The sequence below is a fragment of the Cryptomeria japonica genome, chromosome 2 (genome assembly GCF_030272615.1).
Source record: "Cryptomeria japonica chromosome 2, Sugi_1.0, whole genome shotgun sequence".
Classification (NCBI taxonomy): domain Eukaryota; kingdom Viridiplantae; phylum Streptophyta; class Pinopsida; order Cupressales; family Cupressaceae; genus Cryptomeria; species Cryptomeria japonica.
Window position 1 is genome coordinate 129,284,259 of NC_081406.1, and position 18,541 is coordinate 129,302,799.

The 18,541-nt window shown below is 35.1% G+C and overlaps 1 protein-coding gene across 2 annotated transcripts in view; it reads left to right on the top strand.

The window, feature by feature from the left end:
- The first annotated feature begins 16,406 nt into the window (after positions 1-16,406).
- Positions 16,407-18,541, top strand: part of LOC131036358 (ethylene-responsive transcription factor RAP2-3) — a 96,044-nt gene continuing 93,909 nt past the window's right edge. The window contains exons 1-2 of one of the 2 annotated variants that reach the window (XM_057968223.2): positions 16,407-16,623; positions 16,885-17,394. In XM_057968223.2, the coding sequence (XP_057824206.2) occupies positions 16,476-16,623; positions 16,885-17,180 (444 nt within the window). In that variant the 5' untranslated portion in view covers positions 16,407-16,475 and the 3' untranslated portion in view covers positions 17,181-17,394. Of the gene's footprint in view, positions 16,624-16,884; positions 17,395-18,541 lie in introns of those variants that run through there. The other variant, XM_057968224.2, reaches the window with a different exon arrangement.

An 18,541-nucleotide genomic window follows, 5' to 3' on the forward strand; every position in this document is an offset into this window, starting at 1 on the left:
AACACAAGGATAAGACAAGAATGCAGATACGTACCCAGAGTCAAAATCAGAATGAAAATGTTCGGGACGGGGGCGTGAGCGCCACTATCCTGATACTATTCTGGAAACTGCTCTTGAAACTGCTGTTTTGCACTCTGGAAAACTGTCGGAAATGCTGTCTATCAGAAGGACCAGGGCACCCAGCGCCCTTGTCCTGGCAGGACTAGGGTGCCCCACGCCCCTATCCTGGTCTTTTGCTCTGAGATTTGGTGTGGAGTGCTGTCTCGGCCTGCTTCCGTCGGATCTGCAATTTGCGACATCGTCCGAATCCCGAAACCCGCACTTGTATCTGAAAAGGTGTGTTGGGCAGCTATATAGGGTTTTGCCTTATTCAAACCCCCACTTCAATGATTTCCACCTCCACGAATAGCCAAGTTGTATTGTAAAAGTAATGTGTGTGCAGACCTTGTGTGTGTGCAAGATCCTAAAATGCAAGTAAGCAAACTAGAGCAACCTAGAAAGTAAACCCTAATTGCTTGTAAATGATAATGTAAATGCTCCAAATCAAGATGCAAAGTGATCTAAAGAATGAATACAAATGATATGTTGAAGCTTATGCAAAGACATGAAAACAACATGAAATCATACCCAACCCCAAGGGAGGGGTACAAGCCAATCTTCAGTCGGTGATCCCTTATTGCTCTTCAATGCCTTCAAAGCCCTAAATGGATGAATGAAATTGATGAATGCTTGATAGATGGATGTTGAGTGTTGTTGAAGTCTTCAAAGATCTGCTCTTTCACTGCATATGAGGTCCTGAAACCAAAATTCCCATCCTTTCAAATGAAGAAAGAGAGCTCTTATATATGAAACCCTAGGTCTTAATTTCAACTTTTGGCCGACCTAGAGATTGAATCTCTTACCAATTTCTTGGGGTTAAGCTTTATTTTATGATTGGATCGCACTCCTAAAATTTTGAGAAAAATGTCCGGGACCGTGTGCACTCCGGGCGCCATGGTCCTGACAAATTTTCACCAAATTTTCAGGGCCGTTGGATATGATGATTTTAGAGAGAATCCCGAAGTTACAGGTGATTTCGAGATGTTTTGACCCCCGAAATCAAGCCCCCAAGTTCAAAATAGGACCTAATTAGGGTTTTTGATTAAATGATGTATTGGAGGAATAAAATGAAAAGGGCACACTTTAATGCAAGGGCCCAACTTTATGATGTGGGAGATGATAAAATAGAACCTTAGACCTAATTAATTTAATTAATTAAGTGCTAAAGGGGAAATGCAATGTAAAATGCAAAATGCGCCAAGGCGGGTGCTAAACTAGGTGTGAAATTGTACCACCCTAGCAAGTGCGTACAATTTACGATGCACATTTAGCCCCCACTTTAGCGGTCATATGAACACTACATGCATATGCAAGCTAAAGTACAGAAAAGTAAACATTATTTGAAAAAGGATATATCCATAAGTTGTCGGACGAAGCCCCCAGTGGTATCTGCAATACACAGTTAGGAACCGCACCCTACAAAACACATGTTAGATCACAAAATCACCTAATGCTTACTAAGGAAGGTGATGAAAATTCGAGGGTAGCTATATGCACCCCCCTGTTTTGGCTTGCTAATTTTAGTGAGTTGAAACAGGGTATCATGTTTACCACTTCGAATTGTTAAAGAATATTGATGACAAATGCTCACAAGAAGATTTGATATGAGATCAAAAACTAATGGAGAATCATTTGGTAAGAAAAAGGACTAAATCTCAATTCCAACACAACAAAGAGTGTGAGGATTTGAGAGTTCTCTAACACAAGATGAAGGATGTAAATGGAAACAAAATGCAAAGAGAAGAAAAGAAAGGAAAAAAGCATGAATACACACATTGGTGATCCATGAGAAGAATAGTGAGAGAGAAAACATGGACTTCTCGCCCCTAGATCTTGTCTAGGTGATCCATGGGAAAAGGACATGGAAAACTAGCCCCTAGAGTCTGTCTAGGTGATCCATGTAAGGGAGGAGAGTGAGAAAGTCTAGCCTTATGCTGCTAGTTCCACTCAACCTCGTGCATGTGTGTGTAAGGGAGGTTAGAAGCACCTCATAGGAGTCTAAGCCCAAGTATGCTAGAACCTGTATATGTATAGTACGAAAGCGTGACATCTCGCTCTAAGAGTCTGTGCTCTGGTTCCAAGAATGACCCATTGCTCAAAAAGTGTAATGTTTATGTCATAAGAAAAGTATAACAAGGATACCTGCCTTCATCACAAAAGAAGATACCCCAAAAATGCAACAATGTCATAGATCCAAGCAAGAGAGTTTTACACTCTTTAAGCAATGATAAGATAGTTGAAAAGGGATATCTTGTAGTATGTGTAAAGGAGATCCTTAGAGGAGAAGAGATCTTTGTACAAAAGACACCTATCCCTGAGAGGAATTGTCTTAAACAAATATAACATCTTCTAGAATAAGACAAAGAAGAGAATAAGAATGCAATACTTCCTTCTTTTGCGAGGTGAAAGTGATTCTTAATGAAGGATGACGCTCTTTTTAACCCAATTGGGAGAGTGAATTCATTATGGATGTATTTTACCAAGTGCAAAATGGGTTGTAGTCAAGGACTTACACCTCTTGTAAGAGAGAATCCTTGAACAAACAACAACAAATGCATACAAGGAATAACATCAAGTAATAAAGTTCACACCATCCACGAAATAGGAAAAAGTGGATCCTTAGATAAAAATAAGGAAAGATCATTGCCTCCCAAGGATAAGGAAAATGAGAAGGACTTACACAATCTTCTGGGGAGAGATTTAGACATAGGCAAAATGTACTACATACTCACATGAGTTCATGCAAGCAAGACATTAGTGTATGTAAAATGCTCCTCACAAGAAAGAGAATACACATCTTCTCCCATATGTAGGAAAAGAGGATTCTAAAGAAAAGATGATCAATATTCCACACTATTACCCCAAAGGGAAATTTTAAACATAAAAAGAAGAGATGTATGAAATCACTCTTGTCCCCATAGGAACAAGAGATAACAGAAAAAATTAGGCTATTATGTTGCTTCACAAATATGATTGCACTTGAAATTGTACCATCATGAATGACAATGAGCCCCCAGTAAATGAGCTACCAATGTCACATAATGATGAGCAACATAATAGCCATTAATGTTATTTAAAGGCATGATAGATTGAATGAGGTATTTGAATATGACATGCTAAATGCTCAACTATAAGTGAGATCAAAAACATGTATAAAATGATAAAAATTGAAGAAGAAAAGTCACAAGAAATCTTAGAAGAGGGATGAGTGTAATTAATTAGAGCCTTATCCCTAGAGAAAAGGACTTTATGATTAATAGGAGATAAAGATTCATAAGTGGATTTAGAAATTTGAGGGGATTCATAAAGAGATTTGTTCATCGCCAATATTTCCTTATAAGGGGAATGAGAGTTGATAGAAGTAGAAGATGATTTAGTTGAAGTGAGATCATCATCACTACTAAATATAGCATTCACATTGAGAGATGGTCTTTTAGATGCTTTGGTGGGCTTAGAAAGATTATATCCAAGTCCAAATGAATATTCATGCATGTTATGTTCTAAAGGAACTTTAATTCCTTGTTCATTTGTGCCACAACCATTTCCACTATAGCCACTCTTAGCCAAAATGTGAAAACCATGACCATAAAGGGATGCTAAATCAGAGAGAGATGGTAATGCCCCATAGGTCTCAGTGCTATTTGTATTAGAGGAAGATGTTGAAGAGTTTGTTGAATCGGAGGTAGCCACAAAGTTGTTACTGAATTGCTTAGACAAAGTGGGCTTTTCTTTAGTTTCTTCCTTAGATTTTCCCTTCTCAATCTTAGGCACTCTATATTCTCCTACAAAAGTAGGGTTAAAGTCTAAAGATCCCCAATCATCTTCTGCGAGAACCTTCTCAGGATCAAAAGCCTTTTCATGTGTAGATTCAAGTTGAGAAGAATCTTCTTCAAGAACTTCAGACTCATCCAAAGAATTTTGATTATCAAGGGGTGATGATTCATCCATAGGTATCTTGTTTAACGAGTCATCACTAGAAGAGGAAGGCTTAGAAGAACTCCCTTTGGAAGTAGATGTTTGCAAACGAGCTTGAAAATTAGTATCACCTATCAAGGTATATGTCTTATTATTATAAATAAATTTAACTTGTCTATGCAATGTAGAGGGGACAACTTGCATACTGTGAATCCAAGGTCTTCCTAATAACAAGTTATATGTTAGATTTCCCAACATAACATGGATAGGAGTAGGCAAAGTAATAGGTCCCACTGTGATGGGTAAGGTGATAATACCTAATGAAGACTTAGCCACATTATCAAAGCCTCGAATGGGATGAGAATCAGGCTCAATAAGGGATGTATCCACATTCATCTTATGCAATAGATTAATGCTACACACATTAAGGCCAGAGCCATTATCTACCAGTGTTTGCCTTATAGCAGTGTCATTTATGATAACCACAATCATCAAGGGATCATATTGATGTTGAATTTCACTAGTAGGCAATTCATCTTGAGTAAACACAATTTGAGCTTTAGGATTCATCACAGAGTTAACACTATATTACTAGATGTATTAGGTGGAGGAACATTCAAATCTTTCAAGGCATCTTGTAACATTCCATGATGAGTGGAAGAAGTTTGGATCAAATCCCAAAGGGATATCTTAGCAGGAGTAGTTTTAAGTTGTTCTATAAGATCATAGTCCTTACTAAGAATTTGTGAAATCCATGGAGCTTGAGGAAGAATAGGTTGGGAATGAGGAAGTGAAGTTGGGATAACTAGAGGAGGATTAGGTTGCCTATTATTTCTTGTGTTATAGGTATGAGCAACCACATTATAACTCTCTCTAGTCAGTTGCTTAGCATACTCATAAGGGCTCTTAGTAGAATAACCTCCTTGCACAGTGATAGTAGGTTTCTTAGGAGTGCAAAAAGAATCATTAGCATAACCACCTTGGACCACTAAGATAGGCTTATTTAAAGGTTGAGAATTTTGAGAAGGACAAGCACCTTGGATAGTGAAGAGAGGTTTGTTAGGTGTTTCATTCACATGTATCAAATTGATTGAGGATGGTTTAGAGGAATGAACAAAAGTGTTGGAAGAATTATTGATAGTCTTCTCTTGCACTAAAATCTTATCACAGATTAAATCAATTTTAGGAGAGAGACAAGGGGTAGGTATTGATGTTCCAATAGGAAGAGTAATACTAGGAAAGGTCATATCATCCTCTATCATCAAAGGATCTACATGGGGAATAAACTCTCTAGGAGAAGGATAAACATTACTCTCTAAAGTCTCACTTTTGAGATGGAGATCTTTGAAAGAGATGTTAACCATCTTGTTTTGAACTAGGGTTTCCTTATGAGTAGAACCAAGTTGAGGAGAGGGAGATGCTTTATTTTTAGAGGGAGAATGATTGAGATTCAAGGAAGGTGAGAAACTATCAAGGAAGTTTTCAATCTTGATTTCATCCCCTTTGGCTAGGGGTAGAGAATAATCTACACCTTCTTCTAATGGTTCATCCCAAATAGTGAGGTTGTTGAAAGGAATGTTTGAAGTATTGTCAATTTCGGGAGAGGAGATAACATTGTTTATTAATTCCTCATCCTTAGGAGGGAGAGCATCAATAGATGTGTTAAACTCATCCTCCTTCCTCAAAATATGTTCAATATGATCTTTAGGGGAGAGAGAATTAAGGAAATTGCTTTTTATTTCATCTTCTTTCTCTAAGGGATGCTTATGGGTAAGACCAACTTTAGGAGAAGGGTAAGCATTTATCATTAATTCATCATCTCTAGTGGGAATTTTGTTGGAAACGGAAATGCCATCACTAGGAAATGTAGGGATAATGTGATCTTCTTGCACAAAAGGATCCTCATGAAGGGAGTGTTTTTTAGGAGGAACATGAACATATTTCTCCAAAAATTCATGCTTAGGAAGGAGATCTTTGAAAGAAGTGTCCATAACCTCTTGTTGCACTAACATGCCCCCATCGGAAGGACCAACTTTAGGAGAAAATAAGTCAATGTCCATCAATACTTTTTCACTTAGAGAGGCATCATGTAGGGAAGGTGAAGTAACATTAAGAAAGGTGTTTATGATATCATTCTCTTCCTCTAGGATAGCTAAATAGGAAGGGCACATTTTAGGAGAATTGTCAAGATCACTCTTAAAGTCTTCATCCTTAGGGCATGGGAGAGTCTCAAAGGGATTGGTAGCAACTCTTTTAAGCTCTAAAATGTTGTTATAGATGGGGGGAGGTTCTTTAGGAGAAGGAAAAATTGAAACAAGGGAAGCTAACCCATTATCACATCTATGAAATGAATGCATCATGACAACAATTTTCCTCTTTCAAATGATAACACATGCAAAATAGAAGGAAATGTTTAATTTTAACCAATGCAAGCACTTAGAATGTAGATTTAGAAAATGAAATTTATGATACAAATGAGTTCCTAAATCAGATTTGAAATTATTGATCCCAATTAAGCTATCCACAAGTTCAACTTTGAATAATTAGGGTTTTAGCAAAAATTTCCTCTAGATTTTTTAATCTTGCAAGAAATTAAAACTCGTAAATACAAATTTGAATTTGAAATAGCATAAACACTCAAATTTGAAAACATAAATCAGAATTGGAATTCACGTCGGGTTCACCAAAATGTGTGGGGGAAAAAGTGACACTAAGCAAACATGCCCTAATCTCACTTTCAACCACACACTTGTGGAATACGAAAGAGCCTAGAGGTATCACACAATTGGCTACTTCTTTTTGCGGAAGAGAGAGCCATGGGCTACCTATTATGATTTCTATTCCTTTGTTGTAATTGAAAGATAAAATGATGCAAGTTCAATTCCTAACCCCAAAATGCAAGTATGAACTAATGATAAGATTGCAGAATTGAACTTAAACAATGGAAAGCTATAAACACAAGGATAAGACAAGAATACAGATACGTACCCAGAGTCAAAATCGGAATGAAAATGTTCGGGACAGGGGCGCGGGTGCCACTGTCCTGATACTGTTCCGAAAATTGCTCCTGAAACTGCTGTTTTGCACTCTGGAAAACTGTCGGAAATGTTGTCTGTCAGAAGGACCAGGGCACCCAGCGCCCCTATCCTGGCAGGACTAGGGCGCCCAGTGCCCCTATCCTGGTAGGACCAGGGCGCCCCACACCCCTGTCCTGGTTTTTGCTCTGAGATTTAGTGAGGAGTGCTGTCTCGGCCTGCTTCCGTCGGATCTGCAATTTGCGGCATCGTCCAAATCCCGAAACCTGCAATTGTATCTGAAAAGGTGTGTTGGGCGACTATATAGGGTTTTGCCTTAGTCAAACCCCCACTTCGGTGATTTCCACCTCCACGAATAGCCAAGTTGTATTGTAAAAGTAATGTGTGTGCAGACCTTGTGTGTTTGCAAGATCCTAAAATGCAAGTAAGCAAACTAGAGCAACCTAGAAAGTAAACCCTGATTGCTTGTAAATGATAATGTAAATGCTCCAAATCAAGATGCAAAGTGATCTAAAGAATGAATACAAATGATATGTTGAAGCTTATGCAAAGACATGAAAACAACATGAAATCATACCCAACCCCAAGGGAGGGGTACAAGCCAATCTTCAGTCGGTGATCCCTTATCGCTCTTCAATGCCTTCAAAGCCCTAAATGGATGAATGAAATTGATGAATGCTTGATAGATGGATGTTGAGTGTTGTTGAAGTCTTCAAAGATTTTCTCTTTCGCTGCATATGAGGTCTTGAAACCAAAATTCCCATCCTTTCAAATGAAGAAAGAGAGCTCTTATATATGAAACCCTAGGTCTTAATTTCAACTTTTGGCCGACCTAGAGATTGAATCTCTCGCCAATTTCTTGGGGTTAAGCTATATTTTATGATTGGAGCACACTCCTAAAATTTTGAGAAAAATGTCCGGGACCGTGTGCACTCCGGGCGCCATGGTCCCGACAACTTTTCACCAAATTTTCAGGGCCGTCGGATATGATGATTTTAGAGAGAATCCCGAAGTTACAGGTGATTTCGAGATGTTTTGACCCCCGAAATCAAGCCCCCAAGTTCAAAATAGGACCTAATTAGGGTTTTTGATTAAATGATGTATTGGAGGAATAAAATGAAAAGGGCACACTTTAATGCAAGGGCCCAACTTTATGATGTGGGAGATGATAAAATAGAACCTTAGACCTAATTAATTTAATTAATTAAGTGCTAAAGGGGAAATGCAATGCAAAATGCAAAATGCGCTAAGGCGGGTGCTAAACTAGGTGTGAAATTGTACCACCCTAGCAAGTGCGTACAATTTACGATGCTACACTTGCTTGTATGAGAATGATATTGAATTTGCAGATGTTTATAATCAATTAGTGAAGGGACAACAAGTGAATGATTTCTATTTGCAAGATGGAATGCTTTGTCACCTTGGCCAAATCTATGTGCCCAATGTAGAATGCAAAAAGTTGATATGGGAAGCTCACTATAGTAAGGTTGTTGGTCACTTTGGTATAGGTAAGACTACTGCTATACTCCAGAAGTATTTCTATTGGCCAAAATTATAGAATGATGTCATTTCATATATTCAAGCCTGTACCGCATGTGCTATTGCTAAGCTTGCCAATCGTAAACTTGGGCTATACTCACCACTTCCTGTTCTTGAAAAACCTTGGCACTCAATTTCTATGGACTTTATGTTCAGTCTTCCTACCACCAAAAGAGGCCATGATTGCGTGTATGTTGTGGTAGATAGGTTCTCAAAAATGGCAGTAATAGTGGCATGTAAAAAAACCATTTCTGTAGAGGACACTACAAAGCTATTCTTTGAATACATTTGGGTTCATTTTGGTCTGCTGAATACCATTATCTCAAATAGAGACAGTAGGTTTCTTAGTAAGTTTCGGTCTACACTATGGGAAAAGATGGACACAAAATTGACAAAGTCTACTACTTTCCACCCTCAAATAGATGGCCAAACAGAGGTAGTGAATTGGATGATCATACACATCCTATGAATGTACCATTCAAAACATCCCTGCACATGGGATGAAAGTCTTCCATATGTTCAACATAGCTACAACAGGGCAATTCACAGTTTAACTGGCCACAACCCATTTGAGGTTTGCCTTGGTTATCAGCCACTTGCACCCATGGACATTTCCATACCACTCATTCAACCTAATCTGGTTCCACATGTTGGTAAGGAGGAAGATAGGGCAGCCCAGTTCATCGATAGAATTCATCATCCACAACAACAATTTCATGAAATTTTGGAACACACCAATAAGAAGTATAAGGAGAGACATGATGAGCATCGTACCCCTCATAATTTTCAAGTTGGAGACAAGGTGTGGTTGCATATCCAGAAGGAATGATTGCAGGGTGCCAATAGGAAGCTTCGTCCTCTGCGTTATGGGCCATACACCATCATCAAGAAAGTTGGTGATAATGCTTTTGAGCTTAATTTACCTCCATTTCTAGGTCTTCATCCAGACTTTAATGTGGAACTCTTGAAGCCATATTTTCCTCCACTAATAGATGTTGCAGATGTGGCAAAAACAATCTCCACTACATAATTGAATCCAAATGCAGCTACCCCATTCCAATGTGATCATATTGTGGACACCATGGTGAAAACACTCAAACAACAATAGATTTACTTGTACAAAGTGGTTCGAGCAAGGTAGATTGCTCAACAAGGAAAGTGGTTTACCAAAGAGCAGCTTCAAGAATTTTTTCCTCATCTCATTCAAAGTGTTGATGCAATTGGACCCATTTCTTTCCAAGGGGGAAGTAATGATCAAAAGAAATTTGAATTATATATTTTTTTACTCTAATTTGTCTAAATGTTAGTAATTTGCATTTTTGAAGGTCTTAAGGACATTTTTAGCCCTTGAAAGCGCAATATATGCTCTTTCAAATTTGTGTCTACAACTCTTAGAGACCTTTCCAATGAGATCAACAACTCATAATTTCGAGTCCCGAGCATAAAGTTATGTCTAGTTGAAGTTAGGATAAAATTTCATATAGTTTTTTGAAAATTTTGTTATTTTTTTATTTTATTATGTAATGAACAAATGTGGCTGTTGGAATTCGATTCTCAAGAGATTTTTTTGTGACTCTTGGAATCTCATGAACTTCTATATGTTGGGTTTTCGAATGAAATAGATTACTTTTTGGCTTGCTTCAATTCTATGATTTATGGTTCTTGTAACAGAATTTACAATACCGCGGGTTCTCATTCAAGTGTTGTCATCGGAATTCATAATTCAGATTAGTTTCAAAACAAAAAATTAAATAAATGGGTTTTGCACATTAATAACCTTCTGGGTGCAATTTCAACATATGAAATTAAACATGTGTATCGGGAGGGTAATCGAGTTGCTGATCACCTCACTAATTTAGGTGTGGGAAAGACTGATGATATGGTCTTTGTCAATCACACATCTATGTCAGATTTCATTCAGGAACTGATCAAGAATGATATCATTCCTCCTTCATGAGAGGGAATTGGTTAGATTGAGAACCTATTTTGGGATCAATGCCTGATTCTTGGTTGTATGTGGCATGCGGTTGTTTCTTGTTCTGGCTTGAAGTACTATAATTGGCATCTCAATTTATGGGCGGATGGTGCTGGCACTCATACTGTTTGCGGTCTTTCCATCTTGGCGGCATGTATTTATATCCTCCTATGGATACACAACCACATATCTTGGGCCACTGATAAGACATGAAATCAGATTTGTGGCCAATGTCTGGCTTGTCACATGTGCTTTGGTCATTCCATATGAACTACACTTGTTGCATGATAAGTTGTCTTGCGCCTTTAGATCACTGCCTAAGGGAGGCTATTCTTAGATAGAAACATTGGTGTATCCAGTTTCTTTATGCAGTGATGGATCACTTTGGGGATATCAGCTGTGTCAATTGTGAAAACTCCCTTGGTGTACAACTCATGAATTTATTCATCACGAAGGACCATATTTATGATGTTATTCATGGGCTGGTTGGCATCTCGCTTAACTTTGATCGACACTGGTATGATGCCTTTGTCTATGAGGCTGTCCTAATGGTCCTTGTTGATATTATTGAGTCTGGGGAACATGCTATTGAATTATTTAATTGCTTTGTCAAGCCTTTTATTGGTGAAAAAATTGCAAATGCAGTCCTTGGACTAGTGGAAGGAGTTAAAGTTAGCATCCTAAAGATTTATTTTCAACCTAAGAATTTCCTCTCCTCAGACTCTGATGAGGAATCCGAGGAATTAGATGATGATGACTGTACAGGATCCATAGACAGTGATAAAATCTGAGCCAAGGCGAGGCGTGAAGTGAGGTTTGAGGTACGTGAACGATTGAAGATATTTAGGGAGAATGCTTGGGAGGTGTTTTGTTGTGTTGTATTTAATGGAGAAATGGGCCCTTTCTGATGACTGACCGCCTTAGATGATTGGTGGTTCTTTGATCAATCCACTTCAAATGTGATCTACATTGGTGAATATGCAACAGTAATTTACCAGGCTATTGGTGGGAATGTGTAATCTATCTACATGTTGGTAGACATTTTTACATATGTTTGTATAGTCGAGTGTGGGTTCTGGTGTTTTGTTCGTTTGGTGTAGTTTTTAGGACTGCTACTAGGTGTGACATTGACATAGGTTGTCGGTGAATATTTGTAACCTGTTTTCCTGTTCCAAGATAGGGTGCTATCCCCACCAATGATAGCACTTAACTTAAGGGGGAAAAAAGTTACTATTGTGATGATTTATCAATATTATTATGCAATTTTGCAGGTAATGGTTTGGGCCATGAATTTTTCTGAAAGGATATTTTGATCTTGATTTTGGTTTTAGAGGATGATGGTTGTATGTGTTTTGGGAGATTGATGTTACTCTTCAAATCTGCATTTATTGTGATTTCGTTGGAGGGAGCTTGTTGAGTTGTGTTTTCAAACTAGTTGTTCATCTTCTTCTTCAATCTTATTTTCCAAATCTTCATTATTCTAAGTCGGTGGCCCTGATCTTATTTTGTCTATGCATTTTTTAAAAGGACTATATTCTAAGTGTTCATAAAGATGTCCTTTGTGTATTCTAAGAATTGTAGGTATTAAATTTCAATATTCTAGCCTTCTATAAATACAGTGTTTGGTTCTAGTTGTTCAAAATATACTTTGTGATTGAATCATGTGAATCTTGTTTTCTGTCTATTGAGTCATATTTTTGGGTTGAAAACACTTGTTTTTGTCTATGGTCATAGTCAAATTTTGATTTCGTGTATTTTTTTATGTTAGTCGATAATCTCTATTTGATTCTGAGTAGTAATTTCTTCTCTATGTTATATGCATTAGTCTGGGTATCGAAATCACCATTTTATTGGTTGTATGTGCTATTATGTTTGGTATAAGTGCTATTATATATAGTTTATGCACTAATTTGAATCATGGATGCACTTCAACGTGTCATGTAAGCATTATTCGGTGTCGTATATGCGCCTTATTATGTTTTGTATGTGCTATTATATGTTTTGGAAGCATGGTTCTAAGTGGTAAAAGAACTAGAAGATTTTGTAAAGGTACCAGATGAATTTGCAAAAGCATTGTTCTTTTGTATAGATGTTTTTATTTGATTTTCGCAATCTGTGTCTAGTTGAGTCAGACCAGAGGCTTGTTTTTCAGGTTTTTGTGTCTTTCTGTGATGTCTTTTCTAGATTTAATTTTTTGGTTTTAAAGGATATTGGTTGTAATTTTGTTTATAGATTTGTCTATTGCATTGTTGATGTTGTAATTGAACAATTGGATTATTTGGAATATTGTTTAAAGTATCAAAAGTTTGTGTGTTAATGATTAGAAGTCATTTTGATTTTAGATTTTGAAATGGATCCTTTGTCATGATGTATTTGTTGTTTTCATGAGAATTTATTATTTATGTTTTACCCTAGGTTTTGGGAACATGATAGGAGGAGTGACTTCCAAGTGAGTGCCAAGGCCCCCAAGGGGCTACCAAGATATCTCATTGGAAGTTTCTATAAAAATTGATAACTTTAATAAATTAATCTAGGTGGATTGGGTAGTTTTCTCACATTAAGCAAGATAGTTTTGGTGCCCCACTCATGGCCCAGTGTGCTAGTATAGGCTCAAGATGAGATTTGGGAAGGCCTTGTTGGCAAGATTGTACTCCCTTGTCCTCATGAAACGTTGAGTTGGTTCTGCATGCGCACCAAATGGGAGCTAGGGTCTGGAGTTTGGAGTTTGGACTGCTAGAAATAACCCATGTTGGGGCATGTGTGTCCTACTACCTTAGTCTTTTGTTTGTGGTAGCCTCTAGTGATTTTGTGCCTTTAGAATAAGCCTTTCTTTGTGATTTTTCCTATGTGTTGTGATGCTAGTCTTTGTGTGATTTAGTCTATGGTTTTGTGGTTCCCTAGAGGTTAGGTGTCAGCCTAGGTCTAGAGTGTGTGTGGGACCTTATGTCATTATCTAGAGCACATGGGATGGACCTTTTGATTCCACATGGTCGAGGGGTTTGATGCTTTCTTCCATTGGGATTTTCTTCATTGGATGTTCGTGCGTGTGATTGAGGATTCTATATCTCTTTATTTCTTGTGCTATGGATTCTTGGAGTAGTTATGATCTATTCTATATGTTTGACTAAATTTTAATGTGTAACTTGGATGTTATTCTTGTATTTAGGGCATCATGATCTCTTATTAAGAGAAAACAATGCATACTCAGAACAATTATCTTGTATAAGATGTATTATATTTTGGAATGTTGTTTTATGTGATATCTCCTATTTAGAAATGTTTTTGGGTATGTTGTAGAAATGTTAAAATGTCTACTATGTAGGAAATATAATTTAGGAACATTTGGCATTGGTGCATTAAAATGGACCTAGTGTTTAGAGGTGTTGTTTTATGTTATAATTCATCATTTGGTATTCAATAAGATTAAATGATTGTTTTCCTATGTTTATGTCATGAAATGTACATTAGATTAATTAAGGGAAAATCATGTGTCATTGTTAGTAATGTTTCATTTATCTTACTTTTTTGTAAGTAAGTAATGACCTTGAGATTACCCTAGGGATATGGAATTTAAATGTTATTATAATATTTTCATTTGTGCATTTATGTTTGTAGGATTATGTTTATTTAAGGTATGTAATTCTTAAGTTATGTGGTGATGTATCTCTTTAAAAAAAAAATCTATATTTTCTAGTTAGTTGGTTAGTTTCTCTAGGGTAATCTTGGCGGGCATTACATAGCACAAGAATCCAATGCTATCATTTTCTAATTTTTGTATTATATAATTATTGAAAAAACCTCTTAGTATGAAAATTGTGTGTTATCTAGACTTATAATTTTCTTAAATAGAAGGTACTATCATGTCACATGTTTATAACTATAACATTTTATTGAAGGCAATAGAGGCCTAAAATATTATTTATTTAATATCTTTGAATCTACAAACATGCACATAAGATCAAACAATCATGATTTCACCTAACAACATATCTAAGAGGCAAAATCTTAATGCATAAATTATGAAAATTATGTTTAAAAACCATATTCAATCAAATATTTTTTTATCGGATTTACTATGTATTTATCTTAAATATGGTAAAATATGAATAATTTTTGAATTGTCATACCATTCCATAGAGTAAAAACATGAAAAATGATTTGATATCATATATAAACTAAAAATTCAGAATTACACTTAATTCAAATATTAAATAGATTAAATAGATTTCCTTTTTCTATCTAAATGAATTTAAACATAATAATAAATGTTTAAGGTTGATACCCTATCAATACACCATTATTTATGACTATTTAAATAAGATTATTTTAAAAAATCATGATAAATGTAAGGTCAAGATCTTTTCTATATATGAGAATTATGAGATGTGCACATTTCATTTAGTGCTTCTTACTAAGTAAATGTTTATAAATGCAATAAAATATAATTATAGAGTATAATTCATTTAGTTGGGTTAATAATTCAACTGTATGCTTGGATATCGAAAATAAAAGGAATGATATAATAATAAGTGTATTTGAAAATTTGTTTGCTTCTTCTTTTCAATGTTTAAATTTGTTAAGGTAGTGTTCACAAATATTTTTGAAAAGTTGTCAACTTGACACATGCTTCTATTATCTAGGTGAAACCTCTTAGTGACTTGAATTAATGGCAATAAGAAAGATTAAAGGCAACATTCAGAGAAATGTAATCAATGTTCTAATTGTTTAACCTTACTTATCCTTCCATATGAATTAATTGCATATTGAATGTTTTTTAAATACCTAAGCATAGTAACATCAAGAATATGTGTTTGTGTTTACTAAAAACATAATGATTTGTAAAAAAGGGGTTTGAATCTTAGAATTTTAATTTTAATTTTCAAATTTGAAGTTAACAACTAGTAGGAAGGGGCAATAAATTTTAAATTTAATTTTAAATTTGAGCCACTCATTATCACAAATAGTATGGAAATGAATCAAAACAAGATAGAGATAACCTCAAGATACGAAATAAATAAGTAAATGTTGTTCAAATGTTATTCCAATAGAATAAAATATAATTTATTTAAAAAATCTTTTATATTATAATTTAAAAGTCCACTTCCTCATTACAATTTTAGATTTATAATATTATAATCAATATAATTAAAAAAATAGTCAATTAATTATTATTTATACTTGCTTTTTAAAAAAAATAATATTTCTACAATCCAATAAAATTAATTTTTATTGAAGAACTTATGACTGATAAGAACTATATCAAAATTTTAATCAATAATTTTTTTAAATGAACATTTAAAATTATACTATATAAACTCTGCGTATGTTAAAAAATTATATAAATACTCATGCTTAATTATTCATTCTCAAAGCTTGCTTAGCTTTAGCCAACTTCAGCTATCTACTATCGTACTCATTGCAGCTCATGTGAATGGTGCAGCAACTGTACGGGAAGGCCCAAAAGAGCATCTAAAATCCCTGTTAAAATATAAGATAAACCTCTCTGAAAACTGTTAAAACCCATCGAAATAAGCACACGGTAACCCAATTAAAACAAGAACTATTAAAAAAAAATTCCACATGTTATCATCACATTGGTCGGAGCAGACGACGTGTTCGTCACTATACACGTGGCGCATAAAGGACAATAAAGGGAAGTCTACCCTAAAATTCCAGATATTCAATGTCTAATATATTCCTGACCGTGCAATTCCCACTTGAAGTGCAGCTGCATTGAGCTTTTCAATTTGCCATTTGTTTCTGTGTGCACGATAACTAAAACTACCCACAGTTTTTCAGGCTGTTGTTTCGCCACATGGCTCAGGTTTTAAAAGGAAGGTGGTGGAAAGAGGAAGATTCATCGTCACAAATCTTAAAATTATATTGTGTGTGAAAAGAATAGTTGAGGAAAAATGTGTGGAGGATCTGTTCTTTCAGAGTTTATCCCCAGCAGGGGAATGAAGGCAAAGGAGTTCTGGGCCATCTTTGCTAACACCCATGATATTAATTTCACTGAAAACTATGGGACTCCTCCAAAGGAACAAGTTTCAGCACAGCCAAGTATGTTCTCTCCTCTGTAATATCTCAAACTTAGGATATGTTGGTTTTTATCTCAAACTTAGGATATGTTGGTTTTTATCTCAAACTTAGGATATGTTGGTTTTTATGATATGACTGTTATTTATGACACTTTTGTTTTTAGATTATATTGTAAGCGATTTTGTTTTCATCAATGTTTTGGATCACATTTAATATCCATCATCAACATGTAAGTGAGAATGACACTAAGTGAGAGCGCTATGAGTGTTATTTGTTTTACAGGCTCAAGTTCCAGTGTGAAAGGAGGAGGTGAGAGTAAGGTGGGAGGGAGGAAAAGGAAGAATATGTACAGAGGAATAAGGCAGAGGCCATGGGGTAAGTGGGCTGCTGAGATAAGGGATCCTGCTAAGGGTGTTAGGGTTTGGCTCGGGACATTCTCTACTCCGGAAGAGGCTGCAAGAGCTTATGATGCTGCTGCAAGGAGGATTAGAGGTAAAAAAGCTAAGGTTAATTTTGTTGAAGAAACTCCTGCTAATTGTAACTTGAAGGACTTGCAGGTAAAGACTATGAGCAATTGATAGTTGTTCGTCAATATTTTGCAGTCCTGTATCTCATCAAAGATTGTTTTTGTTTAAATTTGATTCTAAGGCATTAAAGCTGTTCACAGGAGGGTGTATTTGTTCACTTTCCTCAAGGATGGTTTGCCTCTTGTATTTAAAAGCTTCGTGAAATGGCCATGGTGGTTGTGGCTGAACTTATTTTAATAGTTAACTAACTTCAGTGATTAAGATATTATTGTGCACGTTGCCCTTTTAAATGTTATGATTATACTGTTTGTAACTCAGTCTATGATGACCGTTTCAAAATAACTGTATATGTGTAATTTTTAGTTCTTGCAGAAGGCAGTGTATACAGCATTGGTTCCACAATTTGTTTAGTTAAAATATATATCATAATTTAAAATAAATAAGATGAATTTTATTAATATTTGGTTTTGAAAATCTAAATATATTTTATTGTTTTGAATAATTTTAATAATATTTTTAACACAAAGAAATTATAATATAAAATCTGAATGCATGAATTGCATCATTCTTCCAAAACAGTTCTATCTTCTTCCAAGAATTCTCTAAAATTGTCACATAACTTTTATATTAGTATAAATATAAGATGATTTCTTAAATCCAATACAAAATAGCAGTGGATCAATGGTACCTCATTTAAAAAAACAAAACAAACACAACAGATCAGGTTCTTACATAATCATTATTACTTTTAATCGTACATCAATTTTATATAATATACTATTTAATTTTTTCAATATAATTTTTTTTCAAAATTTTAAAATCAATTTTTTTTAATTGATAGATCATAATTTATTTTGAAAGAAAGTGTGTTTTATTTTGTTTTGTATTTTTGAAGAATAAGGATTGGAGTAGAAAAGAGAATTCAAACCTTTTTTTTTTTTTTTTGAAGTGATTGATGTTAAAAATACAAATCAAGTAGTCTCGAGAATCAATCTACAATCTATCACATGTAGAAGATAAATATTCTATTTTATTTCTTCGTTTAAGGTATAATCTAATCATTTTAGATTCTCTTATTTTTTAAAGTATTATGATGTCTTCTAAGCCAACTTTAATAAGCGTAATTGATAATACTATTGATTATAAGATTGAATTTTTATCTATAAATTATCAATATATTCGTTCAAATTTTCACTCTCCATAGAACTCATTTTATGAGTGGAATTTTAATAAGGGACTTCATATTTTAAATTTATTTCTTCAAATTCAAATTTTAATTAAATGAATTGTTGCACTTTTGGAATTTTGCACCTAAATCTATAAAAACACATCTGAGCATATGCTGATTGTAAAATAGAGTGAAGCATTTTGCTCCATATTATAATTAGAAAAAATAACATAGTTTCTATCTT